Consider the following 22,069-nt stretch of genomic DNA (forward strand, 5'->3'; position numbering starts at 1 on the left):
AGAATGGAGATAAGGAGCTTTTGGGATTAAAATAAAAAAATAAGACCCAAACCCTTCATTACTATCTTACAGCTTTTTCTAAGTAGTACTTTGCTGTTGCAGTTCTGAAATTAATGAAGCACGCATGGATTATTGCTGCATGTATTTTACTTCAGAGCTGTTTATTCCTCAGAAGTCAGAGGCTTTGCATGTCTGTTAATATAGTACTTTCCCGGCCACTTTTCTCATACAAGCTCCAGAGGAGCAAAAGGAGCAAAATAACATCCTTACTTCCACAGCTGTGACCACAACATAAAATCAAACAGGAGGAAGAGATGACGCTGGGGTTGTTTTCACTACACTTAAGGCACCTTAAGTGTTGGAGCTTACACAAAAAGACAGGCCTACACACACCCTCTCTAACAACATGGCATTTGACCTTTCTTTTATACCTGCCACAGTTTAGCCAGCACAGGTGAATACAACTTATCTGTTGAACAACATAGCCCCACGCAAGCATTACTGTTGCACGCAGGTTTCTCTTACTTGCCTGTACTACCTTACCTAGTCTGCAGCACAGCCCTCAGAGCAGCTCTGAGGACAGTTTGGTGGCAGCCCAACTTGTGGTTGTTCTGAGAATTAGGAGGGAGCTCTAGATACAGATCTGAAGGCTGCATCAGCTCTAGCCTACTTTTGTAGGCTAGACACCTCATCGCTTGTCCAACACCCAACTGCACAAGTGCTACAGAAACAGAAGTCAACAACTGATCTGAGTGAACACTTGATCTTGAACGCTTGCATATTGAAGTGAGGGGAGGGAAAAGGGAAAAAGGAGACTTAGCTGGATTTTTCTATTTGTCTATAATGCTGTGACTCAGTCTACAGTTTTGAGCTGTGATTTTGCATAACTGAGGAGGTAGCAGAAAAAGGCTGTATTGTTTCTCAGTTTCTGGAAGTAAGCAGCAGTTAGATGACCATAAAGGTAGCGTGGGAGCTGACCACTTGAAGATGCTGTCTTACTTTTTCCTACTGATTATATCATAAGGAATAGAAACTATTTGAGAGTGTACTTCTTAAAAGTTACCTGTTACACAAGAAAACTTGAAATTTTACTAACATGGTTCCAGTTGTCAGTTCAGCATTGTATCTTAGTCTTTTCCCTGCTGTGAGCAACTTGAAAAGCATCACCAGCTACTTATACTGACATTTGCTTTTAAACATGTTTTAGGGATGCTTTCTGGTATTAGACTGTTTTTAGTTAAGTGATAGAATACTTTCATCTGGTGGGGTGGCATGGTTTTTTCTTGTTTAACAACTGCACAGCAGTAATAACAGTTATATTTACACACACACACCCTTCCCCCAGGGCAGAGTAATTTGCTTTTCTTGGTATTTACATATTTTCATTAAGTGTGTGCACAGCATACCACCAGCTAAAATACATAGTTCCTGTTTCTGGAGCTGCCTCAGAGTACTCTGCATATCCTCAGTACACAGCAGATGATTTGGAGGGTTTTGCCCTGCCTTTCTCACCCCTCCCTACACCAAACAAAAAGTAATTCCTGCTATTAATTTGATCACTACACTAAACATAGTAAGCCCAATTATCCATTACCTAAAAATGGATTCTGCCATCATATTATTAGACCTCTCATAGATCAAACTGGAGGCACGTGAACAAGGGATGTTTTCCTTTTTCATATCTGTAGCTGTATCTGCTTTGAAGAATGGCTTTGTAAGCTTCTCCCATTAACTAACAAAGAGATAGAAGTCTTCCACATCCTTGTGTGCCTTCTCCAGATGCGGATCAACTTCATTAATGGCAGCAGTAATCTCCCAGTCTGTCTGGCAGGTGTTGATCTACGCTCCAGCACTTGTGAAGATTCTCACTTTTTTGATTTTAAATGAGTTAGAGCCAAGAGTGTGCTTTTGAAGCCGATTGTCTCCATGTACTGCACTGTGACTTAAAGTTTTCAGATGGACCACCAGAGGCTGCACCATGGGAGAATGCCTAACACACTCCACAACTCATAGGTGGGAAAGTCCATGAGAGCAGCCAAGAGCTATTCTAAATAAACTACACTCACAAAACCCACATGGTGGGAACACAGCCCTCGGCATCAGGTATGTTAATTTACAGACCTGTACTTACTCCTGATGTAGGTATAGCCAGCAGTAAATATAAGAGAGATCAATCTAGCATTAAAATAATTAGAAATTGATGTGTTGAACTCCCCCAGAAGGAAGACCCATAAGGAATGGGAATATTCATAGGGAAGTTTGATCCAACAGAATTCTAACAGTCCCAAAGACAGCCCAATGCTGTCCAGTCTTTTAGCACACTACAGGAGTCTCTACACTGGTTGTGTGGTGTGGATGAAAACAATAAATCGAAGGTGTAAACACAGGGTAGTACACAGAGATCTGGACTACTTGAAAAGAGATGCTCATCTGAAAAACGTTCATTTTAATATGGCATGAAAAAACATTCACCTGAGGCTGGGAAATGCATCTAGGGTCCTTAGGAGATAGGAGAAAATAAGAAGGTACTCATAATGAATGCAGTGACTTTTGTAGATACAAGGTGACTAGACTACTTAACAAGTGTTCACTTTTTGGCAGGTTGTAAGTAGAAGGAACGCAAGTCTTGCCAGAGACACAAATTAACAGAAAAGCAGGGTTTTGTGTCCTGTTCATGGCATAAGAGAACCATGAAAGTAGTGTTAACATTAAAACCAGGCACAGAAATGTAAATTAGAGAACTGCAAGAACCTACTCTGGAAAACATGCTAAGTAAGAGTGATTAAGCTTGATTAGATGCCCTTAGAGGCAATTCAGATGCTTTCCACTTAGGTATGGTTTTTTAGAGATTGCTGCTGGGCTGCTCTTCAGCCTACTGGGGAAATAACTATAAGCCAGTAGGAGAAAGCCAGAGCTAGCCAGGTAAAAAGTCAAGGATAATGTAGCTGGACACACAGTGAGGGGAAAAAGCCATGAAATACCTTATTTAGCAGGACCGTGTTTTTTCTGAAGTCTTAAAATGATGAACAGTATTGTCTTAAAAAGTCCTTCAGGTCTTGTCAGCTCAATGCAGACATCACTAAGTAAAGGGCTTTGACTTATGTACAGCGTTGCATACTCTGATCTCCTATATCATTTTCTTCTGGCCCCTCCACAAAAACAGACCTCTTGAAAACACATAGTAAGCATCTTTTCAGTGGCCTTCCCTGAAAGCAGCCTTGCCAAGCAGTAGACAGAATAATTTTTCCTCTATGCTGCCTGCCCACCATTATCTCTGGCCATAATAAAGGTGGACTCTAAAGAAACATTTGCTATGTTTGATGGGACTGGGTGTCCAGTAAGTATGTTATTAATGAGTATTCAGAGGAAGGAGACACAGCCTATTTATGTAAACAAGTGACATGGCACTGTTTTCACATGACTTCAAGTATCAGGTATTTAACTTTTAGTCAATAAAAGCTTTAGGCATTAATTTTTGCCTTGGCCCCTTGGCATATCTCCGTGGAATCCGGAGAGCTGCAACATGATGTAGGTCATACACCAGCCCATTTTGACTACTGAGTTTAGATGGAAGAATGATGTTGCTTATTCCACCAGGACTGGAAAGCAACTGTCAGCACTTAGAACTACAGCATGAGCTGCTGCAAGAAATACATGAAAATCCCCCATTAAATAGAAAGCAGAGAACTGCATGTGAGTACTTAGAGCTGCCACTACCTAAGCTTAATCCTAGCATCCAGAAACATTTCCTTGGGTTTTACTGGATATGTACATTTGTGGACACAGCTGTGCAAGCACTAAGAGAGAAAACTCCGTACAGCTAGAAAGATAGAGCATACTAGCACAAGAGGGGAAGTTGCTATGTGTGACTTTATCTTTACATTTAGTTTAGGCAATTGCATAGACACAAAGCTGCTTTAGAAGTGCTGGCTTGCTGTCGTACAACATTCCTACATGTAGTGTAGTTGGAAAGCCTACCTTAAGAGATGGTTTACAATAAATAGTATCTCTAAGATTCCCTACACTGTATAGGAGTACATTAAGAGATACTCAGGGGAAGCCATCACACACCACTTGGAAAAAGACAATAGTTTGCCAAGAGTCCCATATAACAGACTTCAATCCTTTAAAAAAAAAAAATCAAAACTTTTATCCTAGCACATTTTCACTTAGTTTCCTATCTAAAGTAGCTGTAGACTCCTTCTGTAAACTGACTCCTCTTAATACTGGAATCTCACAGGTACTTTCTCTCAAATTTTGATGTCTATCACCTGCTACTCTTTATAGCCTTTCTCCTTCAAGCCTTCCAGGTGCAAAGGTTCCGGTTGAAAAATATGCTTTTTAAATCTGTCTTACCCAGAAGTGCTGAGGAGCATGTTTTTCTCAATCTTTATCCTGCTAGATATGGAGGACTGATTCTGAAAAAAGTTAGTTGTCTAAATTTCTGTTGCTTCCTTTTTTTCCTGTCAGGAGTTAGTTACAAATTCCACAGGCTTCTGAGTAAACGTATATGAGTTACAACCACAGTTAAAACACAGGGTGTTTTCTTCCCATCTTTATTACAAAATCTACAGTGATCTCCACACTGCTTCCATTTAATTGGTGTTTTGCCACCAACATAAATAGGTAGCTCAGGTCCAAATTAATTAACAGAATGGAAAGATTTACTCCAAATGTGGGATGTAGTAGAAAGATGATTAGAAGCCGAGCAGTTGTTTTTACATGATGAGCGTGTCCTAGCTTGATGAGGTTATTTCCTGAACCTAAACTGTAAACAAGCAACCATGCAAAGTCGCAAACCTATGTATGGGATGCTGGATGCATCTCTTGGAAATTATGACAAAAGCTACCGATCTTCACCTCACTGAAGTTGGTGAAACATTTTCCGTGTACTTGACTTGAGCCAGGATTTTGCTGTAGGTGTTTACTCTCTGACTTTGCAGGAGTTAATGTACACTGTACAATAAATTAATCTTAAAACTGTTTTAGCTCCTCTCCTTCCAAGTTCTCCCTTTTCCTTTAGGATAACTGAGTTTTTAAAAGCTTTCCTAAACCTTCTTCATCTCTATCCCCCTTTTTAAATGAGAAACTGAATATATGTCCTTTCAGGATTCTGCTTGAGCAACACCATTGGCATCGCTTTTACACTGTATTAGTCATAATGCACACTAGTATGATGTCTTCCATCAGAATTTCAAAGCACTTAACAAATATTAATTAAGTATTGCGTCTCTGTGTGGTATGTAAGTAATTAATTTTATAAGCCAATGCCATATAAAGGAGAGGGAAGGGTGGATTCTCACATTAGTGCATCGCCTCTTATTCATTTACAGTTATTTTCTTCACAGGTATCTAGACCTCAAGTAAGTTCCTTGTGCAGCTTTTGTAATGGCCACAGTAACAGGAGCATTTTTGAAGCTGAACTGCAAGACACCTCTCATATTTCCATTATATGAAAGCCTGTCCTTTCAAATTTGTTGTAAAAAGGGGTTATGGTAAATCAAGTCAGTAGAGAAAATGGGTGAAGAAGTTGAGACTTGAGCTCCAGTCCTGCCTTCAGTTCGTCAGAACAGGTGTTCCTAAACTTCTGTTGTCCTATGTTTGCTTTTCTACAGGTAGCAAAGGATTTTCTGGATGTTGCAGGCTTGCTTTTCTCAGACACATTTACTCTTTCTGCCTGGAAATCACATTTAGGCAGACTTTTGAGGACTTCATAAATTTCATAAATTTGTCTGGGCTTTCCGTATGTCTGGTAGCTGTAAGGAGCAGACACTTCTGAACTAGCTGCTGCATGTCTGGAAACTCTGGGCATTAACACTGTGAGAATGCACTGCAGTTATAGAACATGAGGCAGCCTAGCAGGAGCAGCTCTGTGTGTGTGCTCAGCTGTCCAGCCATGCATAGTCAGTGCAAGCAGACTTAATGTAGACATATTGTGCAGCTACTAAGACTCTGTGTAGTCAGCCCATGCTTTTGTGGGGAAACTATGCAGTTATTTGCACATAGCTTATACATTTCGTGGCTTCTGGGTGTGCTGCAGCTGCTGCCTATGCACATGCTCTTTTCTACCCATGAAATCCTCTGCAGACATATGGGAATCCTACCCCTCTAGTTTGCATCCTTATATCCACACTCCTCCAAAGCAACAATGATCAGGACCCATACCTGCTCCACTTCTCCCTTTGATTCCCCCTTCCCTTCTGATAATATCCTTGCACTAAGACAATGCTTCCATGAGAGACCCTGAGACAACTTCACAGTTTGCTACTGCCAGAAGAGCAAGGTGGCAGTCCCCAGTCCTTTGCCCCCCCAGCAGTTCTTGCTTTTGATCATCCTGCTGCTTACCTTGTGCTGGTTCTGGCATGTGCTGGATCCCTCCATTAGCCGCTTTGACCTATTAGCCTGGAAGAAAAGTAGCAGAAAGGTGGATAGCTTTCTCTGGAATATCAAGGTAAAACAGCTGACTAAATGGCAGATACAAGGTAAAGGATCAGAGGAGTACCTGAGCCGCTGCAAGTCCACAAGTCCAGGTGCAAGGCTGGGAGATTGAGAGACTTGACCTTGTGCTTTTGCAACAGTGGCTTCTTAGATCAGCTTAGCTGCCTGTGAAACAGTATTTTGATTTCTTTTTTTTTTACATAATTCCTATTTTGCCTCTTTTTCGCTTCCCCTTGTCATTATAGCTGTGTCATTCAATCTGGGGAAGTTTGGATGGGTTCACAGTTTTTGTCACACCACCACATAAGAATCATATTTTTGGAAGGGTTATCAGGATTTGCCAAGTCGTGGTCTTACAGACAATTGCATATAAATGTTCTTTAATACACTTCTGTGGCCTCAAACCAGTTGGGTTATTTGTTTTTCCCCAGCTATTCACATGTTGGAAGCTAAAAACATTGCTATCATGATGTTCAGAAACCTCTGTGCTTTTTAAACATGCTTGTTCTGATTCTAAGGTAGTCTCAAAAGAAAACTTTCAATCCCTTGTCTTTCTCCCTTGAACTAGTTTCAGAATTGTACCTAAAGCTAAATACAGCTCACATGTTGTGTGGAAACTGCTTTGAAATTAAACAGAAATTTGAGAAGCTTCTGTTGGCTGCCTCAGTGAGTGTCAAGCACATGATATATTCATTGCAACCCCTTGGAAAATTAATAAAAGTAATCAGGTTTTTTTTCCTACTGCATTACATCCAGCTAGATTTGAACTGGAAAAGCAGAAAATCAAAACACAATGAAATTCTGATTATTCCTTCAGTATTGTTTGACAAATGATGGAAGACTTAAGTACATTAATAAAGCAATTTAGACATCCATCTGCCATAGTGGTGGAGTGTAAAAGATCAAAAGAACATTCTCATCTGCTAGACACACACACACACACAGAGAGTCAGTGTTCATTCATTAATGGCATACTTTTAGCGTAGGTTATAACTGTACACATCGTACAACAAAGCAGTGCCAAGAAGTCCCCTTGTCCATAGGGAACAGAGGGAGCAGAAAAAGAAGTCTGGTTGATTAAAGCATTCTCAGTAGCTGAGAACATCACTAACTCCGACACGGTTTGCTGTGAACTTTGAAAGGGTGGGAAGAATAGCTGCGCACTACCGTCTTTGTTTGATTGTATTGTTCAGAATGAATCCCCCACTGATAAAATAATTCCTGATAAAAGGCGTTCTAGCTTTCAGAAGTTGTGCACTCAAAGCATACATAGTGGGTGTGTGCTAAGGTATCAGTGCTCTGTAAAATACGCACAAACCAGCAGTTTGGGGCTGCCCATCTGTTTTGATGATAGAAAGTGAAGGTCTAAGTAAATGTATTTTAAACCAAATATGACCCATTTCAGGTTCTGAAGAAGAAAGAGGGCCCATCCTTTCCTGACTGAGGAAAGACAAAACCCATTGTGTTTGTCCTGATACTCCTTCTATAGGGGTCTCTCTAAAGACCTAAACTTCAGCTGGAAAGCAGACAGTATTTGCTTATTATTTCTGCATTTTTAGAAAACAAATTTCCTCATCTCCAGTTTAGGAAAATCCCAGTTGTAATGAGGCTAACTGGGCAGACTCCAGATCAAATTTGCTCCTGGCATGGTGGTGTTGACTTAGTGGCAGCATATCAGGAACGAACCTGGCCCTTTCTCTCTGTGAAAGTGAAAGTGTGTTAGCCAGTTGTTTCAGAAGCATGCAGAGTAATATGCCTTTGGATTGTACACAGCTAATCCTCTTTATACTTTGCTGACTGTAACCTGCTTAGACTTACATGAAATATATTCACTGTCTTTTCGTGAGCCTCATCCAAAGCCTGCTGAAGTCAGTGGAAAGAGTCCAGATTTTTTCAGTAGTTTTGGAGCTAGCTCTATATGAACAGCTGGTCTAGCACTGAGTCTTCCAGTTGAAAGACAAGGAAAATAAGCAGCACCAAACCGCATTGGACTCAGCACTGTATTAAAGATATAAATGAAAGTAATGTAAAACTTGTAAAACCAGACTGGACAAAACACACTGAAACATGCTGCAGGGAGCAGCCTAGTGCTAGCAGGGGAATAAGTTAGCTATTTAATGATTTCTTTTCCATAGCTTTTACTTTTCCACATATTCTGTAATGTAACAGTACTTTTTTTTCCTTGGGCAAATAGCTGCCAGACAGCAGCACTGGAATGAGAACATATGTAGTGTTTGCTTTTATCTTACATTACAAAAGAAGTATGAATACCTTGTGTTATTCCAAGTATAAAATTACAGGTGTCAAATCATTTGGTGCTTTAAGTGCTGTGCCAGAAAAGTAATCCAGTAAAAATAGCTATGTCCTGTCGAAGCTGAGCAGTTAGTATTGTTATTGCAGTTCCTTACTTGCATGGCCCCAGCAGTGTAAGATGGCACAAAACAAGTGTAAGAGACCAGCAAGAAACTTGCCTGGAGTGGCCCAGAGCATAGAAAGACAGGAGGGTGGAAACCAGATAAACCTAAGGGCTTGAAGTGAGAATCTGCCTGATCTGCTTTACAGTTGGTTTGAACTTTAAAAATGCTGTTAGACAAAAGCTGTTTAACATCTTAGGGGGTGATTCTTATCCATAGATCCCAAAGAATTAAAGCAAAGGGTGATTTGTGTTTGGTTCTGGATAAGTATGTGATTCACCCTCTGTCCTAAGGGGTGTACCATTTAAAAAGTAGAAAAATAATTAGCTGGAAAGGTAAAATAATTTTTTAATCTCCATGTTACAGGTGAGAGTGCAAAACAGGGATTAAGACAGCTTGGCTGGGTTGGATGATCAGCGACTGTGTTGCATGTGGCAGAGAACCCCTAGTTGCTGTCAAGTGCTTTACAAGTAAGCCATCCTTATTGAGCCGAATAAGCCTTGAGGAAGAAGCTTGCTATGGGCCTGAACTAAGGCAGGAGGTGTGAGAACAGGACATCGAAGAGCACAAAATGGGCTTTTGGTATGTGAATTTCTCCTCAGTAGAGCATGAAGAGCCACACATTTTGTGCGGCTCCTGGAAATTAAGTTAATACTTCTATTGTCTGTTCCACAAAAACTGGTTCTGAAGAAAACCTATTTAGTAGATTATTTCTGTAAAGGGGACAGAAGACTCACTGCATTTAATACTTTTTCCAGGCCTCCAGAGCTGCAGTGAAACCTGAACAGAGATAGTCTGGTTTGCTAAATTGGGGACACGCTGCTTCTGTCAGTATAGATGTTAAGAAGCTTATTAAAGGACACAGTAGCTAACAAATGAATCTTTAATCCCTGTCAAATCCCTTAAGTTTATGATCAGTGTAAAGCAGTTCATGTAAAAAAGAAACTTCTGCTCATCAATTCTTGTGTGTTTCCAGATGAGATGTATTTACTTGCATGGTGATAATCAGAACACATTTTACTTGTAATTTTCAGGATGAATTTTGGATGCCTAAAAAAACTCCCCCAAAACCAGCTCTCTTCCCCTACTTCTTGAAAACCATGGGAGTCATCTTCATTGTCCACACTGGTATTTTAAGTGGCATGTAGGGCGTGGCGGGCTACATAGTATGGCACTGAACAGCAGGCCAAATCCTGATGCTGAGAGGCTGCAGTTGCGTTAGAAGGGCAGAAACAACAACGACATGTAGTGCACCGAAGCTTGCCTGTCCTGATGGAGATAGGACTAAAGGGTTTAAAAGTCACATGTGTCAGTTTACAGAAAAACTTTTAATTTGGTTGCTCTTTTTTTCTTTGCAAACAGCGTGCTCACACTAAATGTAAATAAGCTGCAATCACTAAGTCCATTTTAGGTTCCTTTTTCATATAAGTTTTGTTCCTATTATGTGTGAACAGACTCTGTATCAAAGAAACAGAATCAGCTATGAAGGATAAATTGTTTTTTTTTTTTATTTCTGAAAAAAAAAGAACGCCACAGTAGGTCTGTTAGTAGATCAAAGGATGCATCTAGTGTACCTCGGTATGCTGTAACGTGAGCTATTTGTTCAGGTAGTTAGCTCTAGTTAACTAACATGACTATTCATTTTAAAATAAGCACTCTGGCAGTGTTTGCTCCCAGGCAAATACTTGTTCTGCTACAGTTCTTTCTCAGCTCAGCTGCCTCTGATCCCCTTTGCAAGTGCCGAAGTTGTTAGCCTTTGTAGTCATGAGAGTTAATTACTGCTCATTTTGTTCACTTTTCTGCATGGTCAAAAGCTTTTATGTCCTTTACATGGTTCAGGAGTGGAAAGACTAGCCTGCATTAAGGGACTGTTTCTTATGCAATATATGATTAATAGTTGCCAAGAAGTGGTCTGCCACATGCGTGCTGGCAAGTTGGTGGCTGTGCAGCTGCACACCTAATGACATCGCTGGGCTGGTTGAGCACGGTGCATCTGACAGTGGAGATAGGTTCTGGGGCCCAGCAGGAGATCAAGGTTAGGTACACTGGGCCACCTGGGAAGCGGTGGCTAGATGTGGCATCTGGGGAGGGATGGGATGGATCTGTTGGTGATGGAGGCTGGACATGCGGAGAGGACAGCTACTAGCCGGAATACAGGGCAGTGAGTAAGGAGCAGAGGAAGAAGTCAATAGCAGGCTAAAGCAATTTGTGTAGCAACCAGCTGTGCTCAGCATGGCCCTTTGGTATTGGGTTGGACTCCCTTAGCTTTGGGAGTGGTTGCAGTAGTAGGAGAGGAGCGTTCAGCCTTCATATCAGCCTATTATTGTTCAGCCTTCATATCAGTCCAAGAAAACTAGGTTTATCTCCCAGCCCAAAAGCGTTGTCCCCACCAAAGCAGATATTCAAACACAGTGCTCTTTAAGGTTGTGGCCTGCAGTAGCAGGAAGCTTAGCAGAGACCACCTACTTTTAGCATCTCTAATCTCTGGGGTTTTTTACTTGTATTATGTTTTTCCTTTTCAGCTAAATAAACCATAGCGAAAAGCCTTTCACTGTGTGCTAAAATATTCTCAAGTGCTCTTGTTTCCAAGGGTGACTTTACTGGGGGCAGCGATGCAGTCTCAGAACAGAGTTCTTATGTGTTCCAGTTACAGATTTACTTCCCATGCTGCTGACAGCTTGATTTGTGAAAGAAAAAAGAACAAAATAGCAAAACAAAACTCAACCCACAGCCCGTGCAAGAGAGAAAACCACAGACTTGCTGTGCTACAGAGGAAGTGTCAAACACAAAGATTTCAAAGGAGGAAAGCTTCTAGTCTTCATGTAAATGATAAAAATCAAAACTCCTTTTACAAGAATAAGTCACATAACTGTAACTGGTTTTAAGCTTTAAAAGTTTCCTGTTTAATACCTGTGGGATAAGTCTGTGCAGCTAGCTGGAGGCCAATTTTAACCTTGGACTATTGAAATCTATTGACCTGTGGTTTCGTACAGAGCTGGCCATTGTTTTTTTTTTCCTGCTTTGAAATAAGGGATATCTGGGAAACCTCTGGCACCCCATGCCACCACCACCCCCCCCAAAAAAAAATCACATGACTGACTCTGCGCTAGACCTGTTTTACTTAGCTGCCTAGTTTTGCAGAGTAGCCAGGTATTGAAAATGTTGCATAATTAAGCAGATGTCAGACATCAGCACCATGATGCTTTTATACTGAATCTGGTAGGATGCTAAGAGGATGTTAAGTGCATGTGTAATTGCAGAGCTGTTTCGTTCTGGTTTGAGACTATGCAGCAGTTGTAGAAAGAGGCAGCTGAACTGGGGTGTTCTGCTGCTGAACAAACAATTTTATTTGTAAAGCAAAGTCTCATGTCAGTGCACTGCAGGGCTCATGATTCATAAAGCCAGTCCAGTGCTGAAGGGAGCTGTGTCTTGATCTGCGGCTTATAAAAACAGGAGTTCGCTAATAAATGTGTTCTTCAGAATTACAGCCCAGCACATTCTTAAAAGTAGAGTTCATGGCTTTGTCTTGAAGAGTAGCCTCCTATGATTACTGCATACTGTGCTTTTATGATAGGTGAGACAGCGTCGTCCTGGCCTCTTAGTTATGTCACCATTAAATGAAGAAAAAGAATTAGGATGACCCAGTCTAAAAGGGGTAAAACCAACAGCGGAGCACTGCTGTTGACGGAACAAACTTGCTTTAAGTGCATTCTCTAGTTAGTCTGAGTCATCGGTTTTCAAATATGTTTATTCTCTTCTTCCTCCTCTGTCTTTCCCTAAGCTGTATTAGAAAGCAGTGCTTTGTCTGGAAGCTGGGGTGCATCACTAAATACTAAAAAATACTAAACTAGGAAGCATTGCTTAGTTGTTCACAGTGCACAATTTTTCTGAAAGTCAGCCAAATACACAGTTTTGGGGATGTACTTCTAGTATGTGTTGAGCTGAGGAATCTGCCTTGGCCAATTTAATTCTCTTATCAGAACTTGTCAGAAATGTTTTCTTCTCTTAGCTTGTCTGTATGTGCATGTGTGTTTGTATACGTATCTCTGTGTGTACTACATTATTAACCGTTAGCATTAACTGTAGGCATCAGGGATGAAATGGACCGTAAAATTTCCATGCCATCTGCCCAAACAGCAGACTGGCTTCAGAAGGAATACTCAGATGTTTATGGAAGCTAGCCTGGATGATGAGGATGATGAAGTCTCTGTGTGAGGGAAAAGACTAATTTCACAACTGGCAAACTTTTTTGAAAATCAGAAATTTGTCCTATCTGATATGCTATCTTTCAAGTGCAGGATTCTAGTTTTCTGCTTCGTAAGAACTGTGTTAGAACACCGTGTGGACTGAGCAAAACAAAGTTAATGGTATCACAAAATGTTTTGATATGTTGTCCTAATTCAGGAGAGGATTTCTCACCCCTCCATGGAAGAGAGCTGCCTGTCAGCATGGGTTGAGGCTGCAGTGAGCCCAGTTTTGGTGGCAGCAGCTGTGTTGCTGGATTTGCTCTTCCTCCAGAACCACGGGGCAACAGCAGCACCAGGGGCAGCATTAGGGTGGCAAATCTGTAGATGAAAGAATACAAACTTGATTACAGTATTGGTTATGCTGTTAGTCAAGTTCAGCCAATTGTATTTGTTGAGCAACATTCAGAGCCTGCTGGAGCCAGTGGGAGTTTTGCCATCAGCTTCCCTGGGGGGTAGGATTTTGCTCATTGTTTAAATTAGCTGTATCTTCATGGAAGCATATGGGAGCAAATGTGGAGGTTTTGAAATGAAGGAGCCAGTAAGCAGCTTTATGCATTTACTTTACACAGGTAAAAGCTGAGATAGCAAAACCCATCTGCTAGACCTTCAGCACATCTCTGTAAACCCTGTGTTAGAATCAGAGCATTCTTTTCTACTTTATTTATGGCCCTTGCTGCCTGAATGAGTGCATCTGGAGCTCAGATGCCTTATGCCCTTATTGTAAATTAGTTAACTTGAAAAACTGCACATGCTGTCAGATCTTTGCTGTGGAAATGCCAGGCTCTGTGGTTGAGGTGCTTTTGTGTGTGCGTATGTTTTTTACGTGAAAAGGCTGTTGAACTTTATGCATAAACACTGTTCTCTGTCTTTTTTTTTTTTTTTTCTCCTTCTTTTGTTACAGACTGTGGACTAGCATTGAATATTCAGGGAAGGCTCCCCAGAGAGATTAGGGACATGGACAGATTTTAAACAGGGCCTTAATGCATGGACACGAAAGGACAAATGTTCTAGTGGGAATACTAATGCAAATGCCCTGCTTTGGGGTCAAAATGCATTAAACAGCTGCTTGCATACTAAAGATGCTTTTAAAATCAATAGAGACCGGAAATTATAAAGTTTATAAATAGAGGTCTGGCTATTTCCTCAGTGTAGTAGCCAAAGAGAGTAAAAGTACTTCACTGACCCCCTTTGTTATAAAGCATACAAAACTGCCAAGCACCAGTGCTAGAGAGACGCACATCTATAAATCCCTTTCTGCAGGGCTCAGAATCCCAGATCCTGCTGAAACTTACTTCAGTTGTGAGTTGTCCGTGTCCTTCCTGGAGAGCCATGGGAACTGAGACTTAACAGCAGTTAGAATGAGATGCTTTGACATGAGTAAACTGCCGTTATCATCAGGGAAGTCCGATTACACCATTGTGGAATGTAGCCTATTGCTGTTTTTAATAAATCAATGTTAAAAGAAATGCAGTGAAGCCGTTGCACAAGCAAGCAGTAACGGTACATATATTGGGCCAGCTATGCAGCAGCTAAACTGCAGTCCAGCTGTCAAAGCCGACAACCTAGATGGATCAGCATCTGAAACTGGGTTGCATAATAGCAACAGAGCAATATCAAGCTGCGGTGCAGCTTTAATCACCACACAGTTGGTATTTATCATTAAGCTATGTGAGTATTAAAGGAAGGCTTGACAGATTTAAAATAAATGTAATGAAAAAATATTTCAGGTACCTTATATTTCTGAAACAAATATATTGCCCTACCATTGCTGTATGTTTGCCTTATGGGTCCTTCTGAGCCCCTGTCTCTGAAATGGAAAATCGTAGCATTTGCAGTAGAGGAGTGCAGCAGTGTCTGTATAATACTTAGATCATTTAAGTTCCCATTGTGGACCACATTTCATTACCTGTGCACTTCATATGACCCATTGCTTCTCTTGCCACCACCTCATGTTACAGGAATCCCTAAAAAAGCTGCCACTAAATTGAGGCCCCTTGCTTTAGATGCTGCATGCTTGCAGCTGTGGCAAGCATTTGACATATTTGAACTCCCCATTTCTTAAGCCCCATCTTAGTTTGGGGCAGAAGAAGTCTTCAGTGAGGAGCCCTGCAGTGCTGCGCTCTACAGCCTGCAACTTTTCATTGCTGCCTGCCTTCTGCACCATCCCTGTAGCTCTTTTGGCTCCTTTTTGCTTTCTGCCGATTCAGACATTTCTTTCCAACCTCACAGCTTTTCCTGGTCTGCCACTCCTAATTGTGCTCTTTAAACCATTCCATGGAGACATCTTTGCACTAAAAGTTGTTCCCAAGCTTATTCTGTGAGCTCCTTTTGAGGCTGTCTTGGGTGTATGCATCCTGTTTGCCACTTGGAAGACAGTGGTCGGGACCCACTCTGCAGCTATAAGAAATAGGTAGAACTGCAGATGCTGTCCACGGGAGATGTATTTTGGATTCTTTCAGAATGAGGTGGCCTCTCCAACCTTAGCCTTGCTCTCAGTAATGCCTGTGGTGTAACCACGCTCAACAGTTTGTGGTTTGGATGTTAAAGAGGACAATTCCCTTGGAGAACATGACTGCCGTTGACATAAATGGCAAGACTTCGTGATATCTGCATTCACACATGGCCATTAAAGCTAATTGGACAGCAAGACCAGTCAGACCCCTCTCCACAGACTAGTCCTTGTTGAAATTAATACTCTGTGAGTGCCTGAGATGGTGCCACTAGTGTTAACTAGGGTGCCCTTGCATGCCCCCTGCTCTTCCTCTGTGGCCTAAAACGCACAGATGTCTCTTAAGATGAGCACCACTGTCTTGTCTCTACTTCTCCCATGCTTGGCTGTTTCTCAGAGGTGCTTGGAGAACAGGAAATGCTAAAGGGAGGAGACACTTTTTCAAGCTTGCAGTACATACTTTCCCGCAGAAGGCGGGATGTGCTGTGCAGCCGTCTCGGTTCCTGATGGGGCTGTGCCCCCCGAGTTACATGCTTCACGATGATGGATTAAAAAGGGGGGCGGGGGAGTGGTGGTGGAGGCGGACAAAAAAGCAGGAGTAAGTAGTGGAACGAACTTTCCTTAGTGTTCTTCCCTCCCAAGGGGAAGGTGAATAACACTTGCACATGTGTCCAGAAGGTGGCACCGGCAGCCCGATCCTGCCGGCAGCTCTCCATGCCCGGCCTGCCCTGCCCAGCCCCAGCCAGGCAGTCAGGCACCACCGCACCGGCTGGAAACAGCCTCGCTAATCCGGGGTGTCAGCCTCCTTACAGGCTCTCAGCCCTTTACGACTGCAACCAAGCCTGTGCGCTCCTTGCCTGGCTCCAGGAACTCTGAGCCCACGGGAGACCGGCATGGGGGTGACCAGTAATCATAGGTGTGACTGGGATCTTGTGACTTGGATAAGCAACGGAGCCTCAGGAGGAGCAAAAGCTTTAAGCAGCGGGATCTTTACCTCCTTATTACAAAATTAGTTTTGCTGCTGAAGTGGGGAAAAACCCATCTGAATACACCGTTGAGGGTTTGTTTTAATTTTTTAAAGGATGCCTTTAAAATACACAAGCAGCTGCTAGTGTTGTGTGGGCACTGCTGCTCAGTTGGTAGATGTGCATTTATTGGTGCGAGTTATCACATGTGCTGGCAAGTGTTTCTCAGGTGACTTAATTCTAAATACTAAAAGAAGAGGCAGTGTGTTGTCTTCTCTGTTTGGGGGGAATCTCTGTGGCTGTGAAAGGCAGACCTGGAGCAGGGCTTTGGCAGTGTAATCTGAGGCTTTCAGCCAAGGTATGGGGTGAGGAGACACCTTGGTGCTGGAGAGCCCTCAGCTCAGCACCCCTGGGCAGTGAAACTGGTTTGCTGCAAAGGAGGGGGGATAAAATTTTCAAGCACGCTTGAGAAGCCAGATGAGTTAGGCTTTTATGCAAGAGCGGTTCTGGCTTTTACGTTTCCTTTTTTGAGATGGAACATAGCTTTCTTAATTTAGGCAATGGTTTTCCAACCTCAGAAACCACAGGGATCCATGTTGGGTTTTGGGGATATCCTGCTCTCCATGTTGGCCAGCCTATCCCCATTTTCCCTTACTAGCATTATTGCTCTTGGTTACGAAAAAAATCCTTTCTCCCTCTTTCTTCACCCCATCTCACCTCAGCAGGAGCCAAAAACAGTCTCCCGTGCCTGCCACACAGAGCCAGTTGCTGCAGTGGGAAGGGGAAGACAGCTGGGGAAGGTGCCAGCTGCAGCACCACTGCCAGTCCTCATCCTCTAGCCACTGCCCTCTCCTCCCTCCATGGCAGCCATTCAGTCGTGAACACAAGCAGGCGGGACAAGATACTTGAGGGAAGGCAGCAGGCTGTCTGCTCATCGTGTTCATCACTTTTGAAAAAAAAAACAACCAACAAAACAACAATCCAAAATAACCCCCAAACTCCCAAATCTGTCTTCTGTGCTGGTTCTTAGGCACAGTTTCTATTCTATTAGTTTCTATATAGTGGCATAAAATTGAAAAGCGGGCTGGAATAGACGCCAGTTATCTGGGCACAGTGTGTTTAGTGTGTGCTTTTAGTTTAACAGTGTCCTGAAAGGACCCTTGCTCTTTATAACTCTACACTGAGCAGCTAAAAGTAACTGGTTTTAAAATACAGATAATTAATTCTCTTTAAATTTTAAAAAGGTTTTACCACTAAGGAGGAAACGTGTATGTTGAAAATAAGGAGTAGAGGAGAAATTATTCCAAGCTGTGCAATTGACTTTGCGCTGGAACAGCCTGCTTTTTCCCCAGAGCTTGTGTGCTGTTGATGACTCTTGGCATTATGCATATACAGGAAGGCAGAACATGCAGCTGGACAAGAGGGCTGCATATGGAAAGAAGATTTTTGACCTTGCAGCAGCTTCAGATGTTGCTGTTCCTTCTTATTTCTGTCCATGGGCTTTGTTTCTCATATAGTCCCTTTGCTAGACAATGTTAGGGGCTGGGCCTCTCAGTTTTTTCCCTTTTTTTGTTATTGGTGTATACCACTTCTGATAGCTTCTTTATTATCTGCTCCCTGCAAGGCAAACTGCAGGGCTGCTTCCCTTCTGTAGCAGCTGTGCTGGAGAAGTGCTGATGAGGAACAAAATGGGAGCTACTGAGCAATCATTTGGAGACTGGCTATTAAAAAAAAAAAAAGCCAGCTAATTAGAGCTTAGAGGAAGAGGCAGCACTTTGTGCAAAAACACCAGAAGGTAGGCCCTCCAAATCCCATACACTCCCTGTAAATAGCTATAATTAACCCCACAGTATTCAATTTATTAATTAAAATTTAATTAATATTTTCTGTCCTTGACAGTCATCTTAGAGGCGGTCAGGAGAACATAGTGGCAGCTGGGTTTCCGTAGAACAGCAGTGACATTCAAGAGGGCAGAGGCACAGGAGACTCCTCTCAGTCTCCCAATTGTACCTGTGATAAAACAGAACTGAAGCGGGTCACTGGATTGCTGGCAAAGGAGGGAAGGATGTGAGTGCAGGCCCCAGTCTTTTCCTGTACACTTCCAAGCATCACCCTACAAATGCAGGTTATTTGGAAGTGTGAGAGGGAAGAAGAGTGAGAAAATGAATGTTGTCATTACTTATTTGATGACACCAACAAAGGTCTGCTGTACAGCACTGTGTTTCACTTTGTTTTGATGTTCTACTTGGTGCTTTGTCTGACTAGAGTGAGCTCAGCAGAGGTACCTCTCTTGAACTTCATGGGCCCCATCAAAGCAGAACAGCTATTGCTTAAAAATGCTGTGTCTGCTTTAGTAGCTTGGCACACTCCTGCTTTGCTCCAGGGATGGGTTTCCTGGTCATTCGTACTACCCATGGTCAGTATGTCAGACACCCGTCAGTGTCTGAGCTTTCTTCTGGAACAAATCCATTGGTATCCCCAAGGGGAAACGTGAGTGTCATCAACCATGTAGTTCACTCCAGGGTTTGTTCCAGACAGACAGGGTAGATGTGGAAGGCACCAAATGTATTTCCTTCAACGAGGACAGTGCTTCAGCACTATTTCAGGTTAGGCAATAGCATAATTTGTGCCCTCACCCATCCTTTTCCTAGAGCATGCAACAATTTTTTCTGGCACTGTAATGTTTTTGATGCAGCACTGCTCTGCTGGCCTGCAGCATACACCTGTTAGTATTTTCCATGCTTTGAACTGAAAAAAAAAAAACCACTAAGCCCATGCATAGAAAATAACAACTGTTAGCTACGGTGTCAAGAGAGAAGGTGTGAGCATAGCACTATGCAGCATGGCTGCAGCCAGCCCACTCAGTAGGGAGCAAACCCTTAACAGTGTGGTCATGAGGCATCTGCAAAAACTGGTCCGTGGGCAAGGGTCTGCAGCATAGGCCTAGTGAGAACGGCCATGAGGTAAAGAAGGTCTTTTATTCCCAGGTTAACAGAAGGGTACAGACTGACTCAGCAAGAGAACCTACTTGGAGCATGTTGAAACCAGATCTCCCAGGTCATGGGGAAAAAGCTTTCAGTACAGAACTGTTAGACAGAAACAAGTGGGGAGAGGAGATGGGACACAAGCACTATCATTACCACCATTTTCTTGTCTTTTCTCCACTCCTCTGAAAGCAACATGATGGGTTAGGCAGTTTTTGATAGACCTAGTGGATCAGGCCCTTCTGGTACTGAAGTGGCATGCCATTCCCAATCCTAGGGAGGCAGGTACCAAGCTGTTCAGCGCTATGAGGTCAGAAGTGCTTCTGAGCACACCCAGGAGCAGAACTGGAGGTTCCTGGTTGAACATCAGCATTAGGAAAGATGAGCGTCACAATTTGGAGTCTCTTTGGCCTTCAGGCTTTGGTGCATAACTGCAACTTTAGGACCATCACAGACCCTGCCCTTATGGTCTCTCCTATGGTCACACAAGAAACCAGCCTCACATCTCCCATCCGCTCTGTGCTCCCAGGCATGGCCAACACTGAGGGGCAATGCAAGGCTAGAATGAACAAGTTCTCTACCCTTGTGGGAAAAGAAGTGCCTCTGATGCCCTGCAAAGGTGGTCATGCAAGGCTGGCCCCAGTCTGCCAGCAGCAAGGCCAGAAGGGGAGAGATGAAGATACCATTGCTATTGCAATGGTTCTGTTGGATTCAGGCTGGGGCACCCCGTATGGCAATGTAGAGTCACAGGAGCATTTAATCTGGTGTTGCCATTCAGGGTGAAATGGGCTCAATCCATTGTTATACTGTTGGTAAATCCAGGTAGATTTCAGTAGAACTGAGGGAGATGGAGATAGGTGCTGAGAATCACTGCAGCCTTAATCCTGAAATGAAGCTCCAAATGAGTACAGTAATTGTCCAACAACTATTGCAACTATTGCCTGACTTTGCATGCATCATTTAGCCTTTTCTTACCTTCTTTCTTTCTTCCAATCTAGTAAAAGATTTTAATTGAATTTTTAGAAATGTACTTCCTACACCTCTCCAAAATTCACCAGCCTCTCTGACTTTCACAGAAAGAAGACTGGGGGGAAAACAAACCCCAGGCAACTCACTGCTAAGTTTTGAATTCAACATGCAGAACAACAAATACATCGAAACCATTTTTGCTTTACTGTTAGTCATTTGTACTAACCTGCAAATAAAAGGCTCAGCATTTGTTCTCATTTCTTTCCAAAATTACATTTTCCAATTCCTAGGCCCTGGCCTCAGGCAGTGGATTTTTGAGGCAATCATGCCTTGATAATTAATGTTTAAAGATGAATGTTGCAACTTTTAAAACAGTGTGTTGCTGAGTAAACATCCAGCAATGCCTGGTACCAAAAAAAGAATACAAAAAATACAAGGCTTTTACTGGAACCTGCAGGTTTTGAGGACATTATCCGTAGAGCTCCCAGCTGCAGTAAGTTTGATTACCCCTTCCTCTATGCTTGTGGATGGGGAAGACTGCCATGCTTAAAAAAAGCAGAAGAAAATAAATACCACATCTAACCTGTCAGTTATTTGTGCCACTGACTCATCACCCCAGAAAGCTTGCTGGGAATGATTAGCTCATACAGAGAGGGAGGAGACAAATCTTTGACAAATGGTCTGTAGTTGTAACACAACCAGTGCCATTTTGGATTTTTGCAAATGGGCCAGAGGACAAGGGATGGAGTGGGAGCAGAAGAAGGGGTAAAAATGGAAGATGGGGGGGGCAAAGTATGGTCAGAAGTTCCCTTTCTATTTCATGTCACTTCATTTATCCCAAGTCTACCTTTCCTCTGTAGAAGCCACAGCTTCCAGTCTGTTACTAAGCCAGTTGGTTTTACCTGTGATAGCAGCACATCCTACACGCGGCCTCTGTATGTGACACCAAGTGCTCCTCAGTAGTGTTATCTGAATCTCTCGTTGCAGCACTTTTTGGTGCTTTAGAAATTAAGTTACAGTATCATCCCTTTCTAACAGAAACCCGTAGCAACTGAAAAGTGGGAAAATCAGCAATTTCAGCATTTCAGGAAGGGGGAGGGGTAGTCTGCATTGAGACTGCCTCCTTAATTTAGGCATCTGACTTGGGCATTGCAATCCTGATTCAGACCTTTTGGAAGACACACCTCATACCTAACATTTCCCAATCGGTTGGCACGAGGCAGCTGTCTCTTCATCTGAGACTCCTAAGACAGGAAAAGTGGGAAAGTACTGATGTGGTCTTGTGAGTGGTTTCTGGCAGGGTGGTCACACTCTGCCACCTCTAGAGGGGTCTGGCCATGCCAGGGACACCATACTGCATCCACTGGTTTGGTACAACCCCTTCCAATCTGATCTCTTAGTGCTGTTTCTCATACACTGAAGCCTTTCCTGGTCTGGCAGAGGCCAGTAACGAAATCCTATACAGATCAACTGGAACAGAATACTTATTTGGGCTAGTTTTCCTTTTTATTTTTTCCTTTCCTCTTCTATTCTACCTTCCAGAAAAGTGAAGGAAATTCCCAATCCAACACACAACTGGCAGGTTGGCAAACCAAGTTCAGAG

General features: G+C 42.7%; 2 protein-coding genes across 6 annotated transcripts in view; one reads left to right on the forward strand and one right to left on the reverse strand.

Annotated features, from left to right (window-relative positions):
- Positions 1–6,600, reverse strand: part of BLVRA (biliverdin reductase A) — a 44,135-nt gene extending 37,535 nt beyond the window's left edge. The window contains exons 1-2 of the mRNA XM_064443835.1: positions 6,503–6,600; positions 6,346–6,402 (exon numbers count right to left, since the gene is read on the reverse strand). Of these exons, the coding sequence (XP_064299905.1) occupies positions 6,346–6,381 (36 nt within the window). The 5' untranslated portion in view covers positions 6,382–6,402; positions 6,503–6,600. The remainder of the gene's footprint in view (positions 1–6,345; positions 6,403–6,502) is intronic.
- LOC104050570 (cytochrome c oxidase assembly factor 1 homolog) overlaps positions 1–22,069 on the forward strand; it is a 55,311-nt gene that overhangs the window by 2,212 nt on the left and 31,030 nt on the right. Inside the window, exon 1 of one of the 5 annotated variants that reach the window (XM_064443843.1) lies at positions 9,219–9,322. The exons of 3 other annotated variants lie outside the window; for them this stretch is intronic. The gene's annotated coding sequence lies outside the window, so the exon portion shown is untranslated. Of the gene's footprint in view, positions 1–9,218; positions 9,323–9,416; positions 9,435–22,069 lie in introns of those variants that run through there. One more of the 5 variants, XM_064443845.1, reaches the window with a different exon arrangement.

This window comes from Phalacrocorax carbo, chromosome 2 (assembly GCF_963921805.1).
Source record: "Phalacrocorax carbo chromosome 2, bPhaCar2.1, whole genome shotgun sequence".
Taxonomy (NCBI): domain Eukaryota; kingdom Metazoa; phylum Chordata; class Aves; order Suliformes; family Phalacrocoracidae; genus Phalacrocorax; species Phalacrocorax carbo.